The sequence below is a fragment of the Cyprinodon variegatus genome, unplaced genomic scaffold (genome assembly GCF_000732505.1).
Source record: "Cyprinodon variegatus isolate N-32 unplaced genomic scaffold, C_variegatus-1.0 Scaffold202, whole genome shotgun sequence".
NCBI lineage: Eukaryota > Metazoa > Chordata > Actinopteri > Cyprinodontiformes > Cyprinodontidae > Cyprinodon > Cyprinodon variegatus.
Window position 1 is genome coordinate 229022 of NW_015150655.1, and position 12610 is coordinate 241631.

Here is a 12610-nt window from a genome sequence, read left to right on the forward strand (position 1 = left end):
AGATATTATGGCCTTAAAAAAAGAGATTGTCGTTGTGTTTTCTTAGTTTAAATGTAAATTGTCATAGTCCACTTGAAGAGTGTCTCACCTACTAAAAAAAATGCACCCTTTTTAAGAAAAATTGACTTACTTAGATATCTATGTTTTGCTATGCAGTCAATTAAATCATTATATATGTGAGCAATTTATTTCATTAGCAGCAACCCCCTCCCTGCATGAAAATGCAAATACATTTTAAAAACAAAGCAACAGTTTTTAGTCAGTATTTCTGATTTTCTGTTCTCTTGTGCATCAGCAGCAGAACGGCAAGAAAAACATGGAGACTCGATCAGAGGACGGTCAGTTGGAAGAGGTCACCGTCCAGCAGGCTCCTCTGATAGAACATAATGGGAATCCTGTGAGCAAGCAGCCTGCAAGACCCTCTCTAGCAACAAAATCCAGATGAACAACTTTAGTCATCCTCTCTTATTTTGTCTGTCATTTCCAGGATAACACATTGGAGGTAGCTGTCCGTCTTTTACCCAGGCAGGTGGATCATGTGTCACCAGTGCTCGAAGAGATTATCCATGAAATAGTGGAGCAAAGTCAGAAAGGTATTTCATTTGGGTCTTCTCGATTTTCCAAATAAAAACTAGCAGACACATGCAAGCAGTAAACCTTGATTGGAAAAAAAATATGTGACCATCATTCCCTCTTAAATCTGTGTTTCTGCAGCCAAATAGCAAGGCCAAGGGCACGGCAGGAGGGACGAGGTGTAAATTCTTCAGAAAAGCACTGAATGCTCAAATGTTTTGTTGTGTTTAAATAAATCAGACAATAAAGGGAAATGATTGTATCATTCTTTGGCGGTTCTGGTCTATTTCTTGAAAGAGAGAGAGCATCAGCATCTCCTGTAAATGTTGCAACTCTTTGTTGAAAAGATTTTCCCTAATGGCTTTAAGATGTCATCTGACATGATTTTTAAGACACTTGAGAAAATGTTCAGCTGATTCAAATTAGACAACATCATTTAAGACTAGGAGATTCATATCAATGAAACAATCACTGCAGTTCATTTGGTAGTAAATCATACAAAACAAAGTGTTCAACAAGTCCCAGCTGCCCACATTCTCTGACATCATTACTTGTTCCCAGTCCTTTGGAAGTAGTTACTTTAGAGCTTTGAAGTCAGCTTCTCACAGAACTCAAAATCCTTCACGGCGAGGGCGGCGTCTCGAGCTAAAGGGGCAGGAAGGACCAGGGAGCAGTCACTGTCAAAATATTTCCCAGTCACCCCCTCCAGTTCCTCGGACACGGCGCAGTAGATGGGGCTGATGGCGCCTTCTTCTGGTGACTGTGAGGGAGACAGCATCAGTGGAGCGTTAGTGTGAATGATGCCGTACAGACGGATATCTAAGCAGGATGGGCGCAAAGATGCAGTTAGGCTGAAAATCTATGCCCTCTTTGTTTCCAGTTAGTTGTTAAGCTTATTAACACGTAGCATGAAGTTGAAGCTTGTCAAAAACACAGATTCACTTAAAAGTAATTTGTTTTCATTTGGTTGTATTTCTTAGAATCAGATAATTGACCGTCTCACATCACAGTGATCTCTCCATTGTTTAAAACTACTGTAACTCCAAGAAGTGATTCTCTTAAAACTTATGACAGCCCTTTTTAAAGATATCGTTGATGTAAAGATGTTTTGCATAAAAGAGACAATTATTTACAAAATAAATATATAATATCTTACCATAAATAACATATTACCACAAATGAGTGGATTATTCCACTAATAACTTAGTTATATACAATAAGATTCAGCTTCCAGGCTACTTGAGCTTACATTCTCAATAAATCATAGATAATCTGATGAAGCTGAAATAAAATTCTGGTGTTCCTATTGTTTTTGTCTTGAAATTTACTCAGTTGAATCAATTTACTAAAGGTTTAAATGGATCTAATGTATCTCATTGTGTCAGTCAGTGAAGGGTATGGAGGGAATCCACAGCGCATGCCAAAGTAAAGGTACATACGAACAACACTGGAAATATGGAACATTACTCCATTTGGACATTTCTTTCAATATGATGTAAAAAACTTGACTTAGACTGGTCAGTGAACAACAGAAACACTGAAGGAGCTGCAGGAAGTTCCAACAAGGATTGGCGTCATTCAAAATGTGAAAAAATGTTTCTGGTTTTTGACAAAGGAGAGAGCTTGCAAGACAGAAGATGATTATTCCTGAGTAATAAAATAAAATGAGCCTGCAATCTAAACAAAAAAAAAACAAACAAACCCAAAACTATTCTCCCATATCCACTGAAACTTTGGATAAGAGATAAAGTCTTTGATTATATGCAAATGCAAAACTTAGAACTTTCAGAATGAAAATTGGGAAGAAGTAAACAGAAAAATCCCTGAAGTGGAAATTGCAACTGGAAACATATGAAGTTTCTCTCTAACTCCAAAATGGCTGCTAGTCGGGGAGAGAATTCTAATCTGGACCAGCGTGCCATATGTTCATGTATATGCACACCTAGTTAAATCACTGTCATATCATTCTACTACAGGTATCACTATAGAAACCCGTTTTAGAGCAGCTGACTCACCAGGCGAGTAGGGGGCATGGTGATTGCATGGAGTTTAAGGTGGATTTTAATATTTGTGGATGAAACAAACATTTTGATGAATAGGAAAGGAAGGAGAGCAAAAAAATTAAAAAGAAATGCAACCATACAAGGCACTAATGCCAGAGGAGTTGAAAGAAATTAAAGACTAGAAAGAAGAAGAAAAACACTCCAAAAAAGTAAGCAAAGGGGCAGTTATAATATTAAGATACTATTTTCAAAAGGAAAATTAAGTGATGCTGAACTACATTTATGAGCAGCTGTTGTTTTGGCTTAGAAAACATGCAAAGTGAATCAGACGAACAGGTCCCCCCCCTTGGGAATGGGCAGTCGTTGGGTTCTTTGTCAGCCTGCAATACCCGATACCTGTCTTTGCCTCTGAAATGGGTGTCATTAGAAGGAATTGTTGGCTAGGCTCAAAGGAAGGTGCTCTGCTCCCCTGCATGGGGGTGGGGCTCACAATGATAGTGGGAAGGAATATATCGCTGTATTGTAGGTTTTTGCAAGCTGAAATCTAGGTCAACCCCCTATGTTTAAGGTTCGTTTTTCTTTCTTAACATAGATGGCTGTCCATATGGACAAAAAACATTCTTTTGAGGACCAGAATGTTCACATTTTGGACATAGAAGACAGGTGATTTAAAATGGGGGCGTGAGGGAAGCGAATGACTGTGGATAACTGAAATTTCTTCACCAGCGCAAAGTACCATTTTTCTTAAAAATAAAAAGACAACAACCTAAAGAGCAGCACAGGTTTAAATGAGTGAGCAAAAAATTAAAAAGTTCAATATAGTTTTTAATCCAAGCTTCACACAATAATACATCAGGTTATCTCTCTTTTCCGGAGTTACAATGCAGAGAGGCTGCGCTCATAAAGTGTAATAAATAAAGTGTGAACGTTATTTAAATTTCTATGTAAGTTAAAAGATAGACCCCAAACCAGAGATCTGTTATGAATCATTACACTCAGATTTGCTCATATATTTGGCAGAAAATATTTCTTCCTCTTCTTTTGTAATAATAATAATGTGAAAATGGGGACAATTCCCAATTGATAAAATGTAAAAGTTGAGGGGGGATGAGGAGGGATGGCATCCCCTTTCTTAAAAAAAAATCTTAAAAATCCTCCCCCTTCTTAAATGACTATTCCCTCATACCATCCCCTGTGACATTTTATCAAAGAACGTGAGAATTTCTATTATATATCAGCAGTAATGGCAATAATATTGCCCTTCCAACATTTGGCAGGCTGTGTGCTTACAAGTAGTCAACGCGACTGAGGGAATGTGAAAATAAGGAGGGGGGGGGAATTTTCCACAGGTTCTAAGTTGCTGAGATCTGCCTCCCATGCTTAGTCTGAGAAATAATGTGTTTACAATTATTCAAGTTTCTCCACATAATCAAACCTGCTCTCTGTAATTGTGGTTCGAATTTCATAAGTCTGGGACAATAAATGTGAAAATAGGAGGGAGGGAATCTTCGGCAGGTTCTGAGTTTAACAAATAAAGTGTCAGAAATGATCTACAATGGTGTTGATAGCAAAATCAGGAATTGGCATTCACTGAGCAGAGAATTTATTTATCACACTGACTGTAGGACATTGATTGAAACGTGTCTCCATACAAGTAAAATCCTATTAATTCGAATTCATCTGTCCACCAAAACTATCAATTCTAAGGCTTCAATGTATAAGAAATATGAAAACATTAAGAATATATTAAAAATGTCCCTTTTCGTTCATATTTCAATCCGTTTTCTCATCAATTCGTGTGAGTTTAGGGCTATGCGCGCTCCTGCGACAGGGGAGGTAATTCTCAGCACAACAGATCAAACCCGGAGGAGATCATTGAAGCAGGGGCCGATTTAGGAAATTAGGGCCCCCCGGCAAAGACAGGCATGGGGCCCTCTGAATTGAGAAGACAACTCATAATACAGACTCATAATAGAGATACAGAAATGTGATGTTAATGTTTGGCCAATGGTCATAAATGAATTGAATGTTGATATCTGACTGCAAGGTCCCTCATGTGACTTGTTAGAATAATTTTAACTCATTCATTGCCAGCATGTAGTCTAGCTTACTTGAAATTAGCCAATAGAAGCAATACTGATTCTCTGACAAACAGTCTATTTTTATAAAATAAATACTCTAAATTAATATTTGAAAGGTGAGTAAAATTATTAGATTTTATACAGTCTTATTTTATTTTCAGGCTATTTCTAATGTATTAAAATTTGTGAGCAGTTTTTTTTTTCAGATTTTTGAATTTTTTTTTAAGCTGTTTCAATTTAATTAACTGAATTTGAATAAAAAATGCTTGAGTTGAAAGGATTCAGATATTAATTTGTTATGTTTTGTGAGGTTTTGTTCCAAATCTTAATAGATTCATTGCCAAAAGATTCTCCAAAGTAAAAACAAAGAAGTGGCCTACAATGACTATGAAGCTGATACCAGTGGGAAATGAGTCCCTTCTTATATAGGGGCAGTGATAGTCATGCCAGCCCAGGGACTGACTGCAGTTGCAACTATACTGCATATAACCATAAATTATTTTTTTTTATTTAGAATTATACAGTAATTTATATCTTTTTTTCATATATTTTATGAGTATAAACTGTACCCTTAATACCTTCAGCATTTTGCATGTTTAAATTTGTTTAGAATAACTGAGAAGCTATTGGAGATATCAAGCTGTACCCTCATGATTTTGGAAAGATTTTGATAAACTTAAAAATTTCAGGCTCAGCTGTATGTTGTCGTTGCTAGTGAGTAAATTCTCTGCATGCCCTCCATTTAGGTTTATATTTCATCATATTTTGAGCTGCTTTGTGTGTGTTGTGACCCACATAGAGAAGCCATTAGAGCCTAAAACTTAACTTTTCTAGTACCAGTATATGAGTAAATTAGAATTTAAATTTAAAATGGATTAAAGTCTTTATAAGACAATCACATGTGCTTTTTTAAGAAATAAAAAATTTTCCCCTTTTTAATCAGCTAGATAAATCAAACCAATCTAAAGGTGAGGACACCTGTCAGAAGCTTTTCATCCCACGGAAGAAAAATCCCAATCAGATAAACCAAACTAACAAAACAGTTTCTGAAGTATGCTATGAATCTTGACGAGTTCCTCTGTCACTAAGAAAGAAATTCTGTGGAAGCAGTATTTTTTTAGTTTTTTTTTTTGGAAAGAGGATGAGTCAAAAAATCTTCCAGAAAGATGAAAGAGGCTTATACAGCCCCCCTTCCCTGTTAGAGTGTACTGGTATGTAACATTCATAAAACATTAACCAGAAGCAAAACTTAACTACGAACATATCTCTTTTTTGCAAAATGACTGCATCAGGGAAATAAATTCCAAGAAAGACAAACTTAAATGTCTACATTTACAGTCAATGTCTCAGGAGGACAGGGTTATAACTCTTCATCTGCAAAACAAAGGGAATGGAAACTTATTTATTGCTAAGAGAAATTTGATGAGCAGAGCCACTTTAGGGAGTGGAGGATGTTCTAACCTTTGTGTTCTTGCCTCCAAATTTAAAAGAGAAATGTGTCAACTATGAACACCCACAATGAAATCCTGCACAAATGCAAGCTAAAATGTCTACGTACTTAGGATCCAGCTTGCTGAACACCCCAGTCATTGCCTGCATTGAAGCTTTGAATCTGGTTTATATCATGACATCTCTTTATAAATATGACCCAACTTTCTCCTGTTCACTGTACATTGTGGTTTCCAGACATCGCTGAGGCAGCCAGGATTCAGCGCCTTTGTACACATTGTCCTCAACTTGGGCAGCCTATGTCCATCTGCAACAAATTATTACCAGCTGCATCTTTTTACTTGCGTCTAAACTAATTAAGCTTGAATAAGGCTTTGTGTGGCAGGCCAGGACAAAATCATGTACAACTGTTGTGATGAAATACAAGGTTCAAAGACCTAAATGAAAAAAGAAGTTTTGTATCTTCTGATAAAAATTAAATTTGATTTGTGATAGTATGTCGTATTAGATTAAAATGCATTGAATAAAAACACAGAAATATATTCTGTTTCTTTTGTTTTTAAACAATTAAAATTATTTAACACAAACCAACAATCTAATTGCTTCTTTTCCATAGATTCATCCAAGTCATTTAAAACAGCAGAAGTTGTGAAGGACGACTCAGTCTATGCAGTTTAATTGAGGATAATTCATTGGATTTCTCTGTTGATTAAAAAGTTGAGCTAATTTTGAAAATAAGTTCTACTTTCAGAATGAAAACCTGCCAGAGTAAATATGCAACATACTTCCCCTCTAACTGTTCTCTCATTTTTTTCCACATCTGCTTCCAATTTTCAACTAAGTTCTGTTTTTAGAAACATTACCCCTTAGTTGTGCAATTTTACAGCCAGTCAAAGTCCCACGTTCTTCTGACTGATTATTGATTGTTGACCTTGAACTTGGTTTCCCCCAGACATCCCATGTCCCATTTGCTTTGCATTGGAGTTGCCTATCGGTTGTGTTCTATAAAGTTAGTAAGTGGCTGGAACAAAGTATGCATCAATACACTGTTGCATGCTTATGCGATGTGATCATGATGTAAACAAAACAGATGTGAATTCAAACTTCCCAAAGAGACTACATTTTTTCATCAATGTACACATTAACGGAGTGGCTCATTTTCACAAAGCTCGGGGTAAACCCGTTTCCTGACTTATATCAAGGATCTGGGAGACCTCAGTGTAACTGTAGGGGACTGTTATTTAACATCAGGATCTAAAGCATCTTTTCATTTAAAAATCCTGTGGAAGTGACCATGCATGGAAACAATGAGCAATGCTCTCACCTTAAAAAAGAAGAACCCAACAAAATTAAAAAGGAAACGAAGCCAGGCTGGATAGTGTCGCATCACCTCTGTCATAACAACACCTGGGTGGACCGAGTTGGCAGTAACGCCTGTCAGGAAATAAGGAAACAAATGGACTTGGATTACTGAATGGGATGATGTGAACATTTGAAGTGTAAAATATTTGCTAGAGGGAAACTGTTCATCAGAAGTTTGTTTGCGCCTGAGTGAGCATCACATTAATTATTGGGTAACAAACATAGATTTGAACAATCTATTTTCCAGGCATGGGTGACTGTAGGGATTATAACTTGTTTAAGTTTTCAAAATTGAAGTAGCTTTCACAAGTCTGAGGTTATGTTGAGTTTTTTTTTTTTTTTTTACAATCATCAAGGGCTTAAATTTTAACACACAAGCTCATATGTGCTGCAGAGAAATTACCCAGCTGTTCTTAGGCACTGACGAAGGCAAAACCCTGACTTCAGATTTGTTAGGTTGGCGTGAAAAAGTAGCAAGTAAAACAACACTGCATTTAGCACTTAGTAGAAAACAAGAGAAAATGGAGAGAGATGCCAAAACTTTGCAATTCATGTGTCAGGAATTTCTAAGACAGGAGGATTTTCTCTAAACAAACCAGTGATTTCCAAACACAACAACACTCTCAGACATAAACTGTTTCAAACCAAAGACAGAACAACCAAAGAAAAGCTGAGTCACGTTATTTATGTCGTCCAGTGTATCAACATTGACCTTAAATTTCCCATATATAATTAAGTAAATTAACTAGAATATTATCAGTAAAATCCTTTTGGATAGTAAAAAGGGACCTACCGGTGCCCTGTAACCTTCGAGCCAGCTCATTGGTGCAGATGATGTTGTGCAGCTTGGTGTGATTGTAGACTTGATCCATGGTGTACACAAGGTTTTTCCCATGAAAGTGAGAGAAGTCCACTTGACCTCTCTTGTGGTTGAGGGAGCTGACGGTAACGATACGTGCAGGAGCTGAGCGCTTTATGAGTTCTAGAGCAAAAGGCACACAAAAAAAACCCATAGTACAAGGGGAGAAAGATAAGAAATGTAATTTCAATGGAAATATGCTATATGCTACTAATTCTTAAAATGTTGTTGCAGAAAATAAGACGCATCAGCATACCCAGCAGCAGGTTTGTGAGCAGAAATGGTCCCAGATGATTGGTGGCAAAAGAAGCTTCAAACCCATCTTTGGTTATCTGTCTGGGGAGACCTGTCACCAACAGTTAGATATAAAAATGTGTGCAGAACAACAAGCATCAAGATCTACTCCTATACAAAACCAAGTGTTATTATAAACATGCATCTAAATCCTTCCCTCCTCAGTATTTTCTTGGGATCATATGACCAATCAAAATAAATATATGGTTTGCTCTTACAGGTTTTACATTCAGAGACCTAAATGTGTATTTCCCCATACAATAGATCCCTAGTGAGATACTATGCTGTGACTTGCTGTGTTGACTTTCACTGCATTGTTTCAACAGCATTTTTCCTAATTCCCCTACCTTTGCTAATAGCTATATTGTTCATAGATTCTCCCATCATTTAGCAGCTACCGATCTATCTTTGGCCCTGTTCTCCCTGCACATCCTGTTCAGATTCAGTGGAGGCCATGTTAGTAGATGGACCATGGATGGTCAGTACAGCAGACATCTACTTACTGTGGCTTTTACTGATTATAGATATGAGTAATTTTTATGGATTATTAATCTATATATGTACATTCTACAAACATTTATTCATTATGTTATATTATATATTATATTTATGAATAATCATGAAATGCACTGTTATATGTTTTGTTTTGGGGTCTCTCTGGGTACTCTGGCTTTCTCTAACATTCCAACAACATAGATGTTAGATTAATCTCTTTCTAAACTGCTCTTAAGGAGGAATGTGTACATTTGTTTGTCTTGCGATGGACTAACAACCTGTCCAGTGTGTTACGCACTTGTCGCCCAATGACCAATGGAAATAGGCTCCTTCTCCCCGTGAGGACAAATGCTCATGGACAATGGATGGAGGGATTCCAATTTATGTACAGTCTCCACTTAAGTATTATTATCCATTTCATTCAATGTATTTACCACTAAATCTATACAGTACTTTTATCTGCAGTGTTTCCATCCTAATTTCCTCTACGTGATTGTTTTTCCAGAGTTCTTTATGCTCTATAATTGATGGATTTATCTTAGTTAAATAAATTCCTGAATACTTTATTGCAATTAATTATTTGTTTTATCTGCTTGTTTACTTGATTTGATCTTTAGATTGTGCATTTGTATTTGCTTAAATGTTTTTGTGCTTTGTATTTTAAATCTCTGTAGAGCAGTTTGAGTTTCACTTAAGAATGCTTTACATATAAAGTTTGATTGATTGATTGAAGGATTAATTGAACACATCCTAACTCCTTTATCTCTGATCTGTGTGCTGTTTTTATAAGTCTTTTTGTTTTCACAATGTTCTCTAACAAGTCTCTGAGGCCTTTACAGGACAGCTTAAACAGTTTAAACAACACACAGCTTGTTTTGATTTATATCTAAACTCTGGATGGTCTTTGTTCAGTTGCTCTGGGATTTATGTGGGCATATTAGGATGCATTTATTGGAAAGCTCCACTTACATTTCAGATTTATTATTTTTTAAAGAAAAACCAAAGGGGCATTTTGGAGTTCATCTACCCATAATGCACTGCTTCATGTTGGCCTATGACAAAAAAGTCCCTCTCTGTTGTTTAAATATGGCTGATGTTCAAAATGTTAGGCACTGCTGCCTGAGACTCTGGAAATTATGAGGCGACCTTGACACCTCCTGAACCTCTGTAATAAAAAAGACCAACCTTTGCTCTTTCAATGCCAGAGAGGTTTTAAAGTTCTTTATCTGTTGCTCTGTTTCTGCAGTTCATGTATTCATACTGATCAGGTTTGTTCAAACTCTGCTATTCCAGTTCGCTTTTTGGTTTTATATTAGAACATGACAATTTTTTATTTCTATTAATATGAAATATAAAATAAACACATTTATTATTTTGTCTAAGATGGACCTTACACAGTTGGTGGACAAGAGGAGAAACATCTTGACTGGCTTTAGACTTTCTATCTGAGGGCAGATACAGGGAAAGATGAGGTCTATCCACCCATCCTAAACAGGACTGTTATTGGAAGGTTCAGAATATTAAAATCTACTCCCCTCCCCACTCAATTCCACTTATAGACTGGATATTACACTGTGCTGTACTTTGTTACATGGATTTTAATTCTACATTTATTTTAAATATTGATAAATGGCCTGTATTACTGTTTTCAAGCCTTGTGTATTATGTGATTTGAACATTTTTGTTCGTAAACAATTCACTCTTAGCACCCAAAGTAAACTTCAATGTGTTAACATACATTGACTATAATGATTTTACCTGCTCTGAAAAAAACAGGCGAGCTGCATTTTGGAGAACTAAAGGCAACATCTGTATTTGTTCAGTTCAGCTTTCCTCATCAACAATGTGTAATCCAGGGTCTCGCAAACATAATGGCATGCCAGCAAACAATCCAAAGGTTCAGTCAATGTCAACTAATCTAAACATTTATCTAATTATTAGCTCTTCCTGATTCCATGAATACTTTTTAAGCTGTTGCTCTTATCCAACTCTGATATTATAACGTGTTAACCAGAATGCATATATTTTCTAGTTCTACAAAGAAAAGAAATTTGATAACAGTTGCTGAGTGGATTTAAATAGTGAGCGTTGTTCCTTCATATTTGTGTTGTCATATGCCTCACAGATGGGGAATAACAGACAGAAAGCTCTTTTGGGGGGTTTCCACATTGTTATATGTTCTCAACCCTTTCCTTTGAAAATTGTTTAACTCATGTGAAGCTTAACAAAGATAATTTGGTTACTAAATGGTTGTGGGTCCACTTTTACAAATGGTCCAGAGTCTCCTGAGATTGCAATTACCCAATTCAGCAGAAGTAAACAGGGCTTTTGTTTGTGCAGTTGAATTTCTTGGTTTAAAATGAAAACTTGCGTCACCTGATACTGCAGCATTGTTTACAAGAATGTGGAGTGATTTCTCCTCCTCCAGAATCCTCTTTGCAAATGCTCTGACAGACTCCATGGAGGAGACATCCACAATGCGCAGATGGACGTCTGAGTTCCCTGTAATCTGCTTGATTTCAGTAGCAGCTGCTTGGCCCCGGGACTCGCTTCGGCAAGCCAAGATGACCCGCGCCCCACGCCGAGCAAAGTCCAGGGCAATGAACTTCCCAATTCCTAGCAGAGTGATAGATAAAAAATATATTAATCAAATGAAAACCAAGGAATAAACACGATTTTTACTGTAGAAAAAAAATATTTTTACTGCTATTGAAGAATGAATAATATGAAAAAAATGTTTATCAACCAAGCAATGATATTTTCTTAATAACATCTTAAAACCAAATGCTACAGGGAGAAAGGGCTACCTCGCTGAAGTATCATCACTGGCTGAACCTTTTAAAATACTACAGTGCAACAAGCAGATGGCTCATTGTTTTACTTTGAAGATCTGTGTGACAGACCAACACAAAGTTGTATATAAAATATGAAGTGCAATAAAAAGATATATGGTTTTTGGCGTTCATTCAGCCCTCTAAGCTCTGGTACCCTTACATTCAACTCAAGCCAGCTGATTACATTCATGTGTCACTTAATTAGCAGAGCAGAAAAGAATCCATCTGGATATGATTTAAACCACACCATACAATCTAAGTTTAGACAAAGCTGCTCAGTGTTTCTCCTAAGTAGCTGCATAGAAAACATTAGGGAAAACATGGCGTCATGAAGACCAAAGTACACAGCACTGATAAGGGTGGGGTGAAGTTGAAAAATTAGGTTTAATTAAATCAATATCCAAAGCTAACATAAAATTGTGGGTATAAATGTAATCTAATTTTCTATCTATTTATTTTCCCTTTCATCAAACCAAGACTATTTTAATAGAATAAAATATCTCTTCCGGTAAGGAGTTCTGGAAGAGATTGAAGGCTAAAATGTCCTTCATAAAAACCTGATCCGGCAACAAAAAGCTAATTTGTAAACACACTACCTCAATGGTCAAAAACCATGGTGGCTGTGTTGTGCCATGTGCCATGATCATAGTTTTTGGACAT

At 36.5% G+C, this 12610-nt stretch overlaps 1 protein-coding gene across 1 annotated transcript in view; it reads right to left on the reverse strand.

Annotated features, from left to right (window-relative positions):
- Positions 1-969: 969 nt before the first annotated feature.
- LOC107087978 (retinol dehydrogenase 11-like) overlaps positions 970-12610 on the reverse strand; it is a 14726-nt gene continuing 3085 nt past the window's right edge. The window contains exons 2-6 of the mRNA XM_015379856.1: positions 11493-11732; positions 8584-8673; positions 8262-8450; positions 7431-7540; positions 970-1333 (exon numbers count right to left, since the gene is read on the reverse strand). Of these exons, the coding sequence (XP_015235342.1) occupies positions 1154-1333; positions 7431-7540; positions 8262-8450; positions 8584-8673; positions 11493-11732 (809 nt within the window). The 3' untranslated portion in view covers positions 970-1153. The remainder of the gene's footprint in view (positions 1334-7430; positions 7541-8261; positions 8451-8583; positions 8674-11492; positions 11733-12610) is intronic.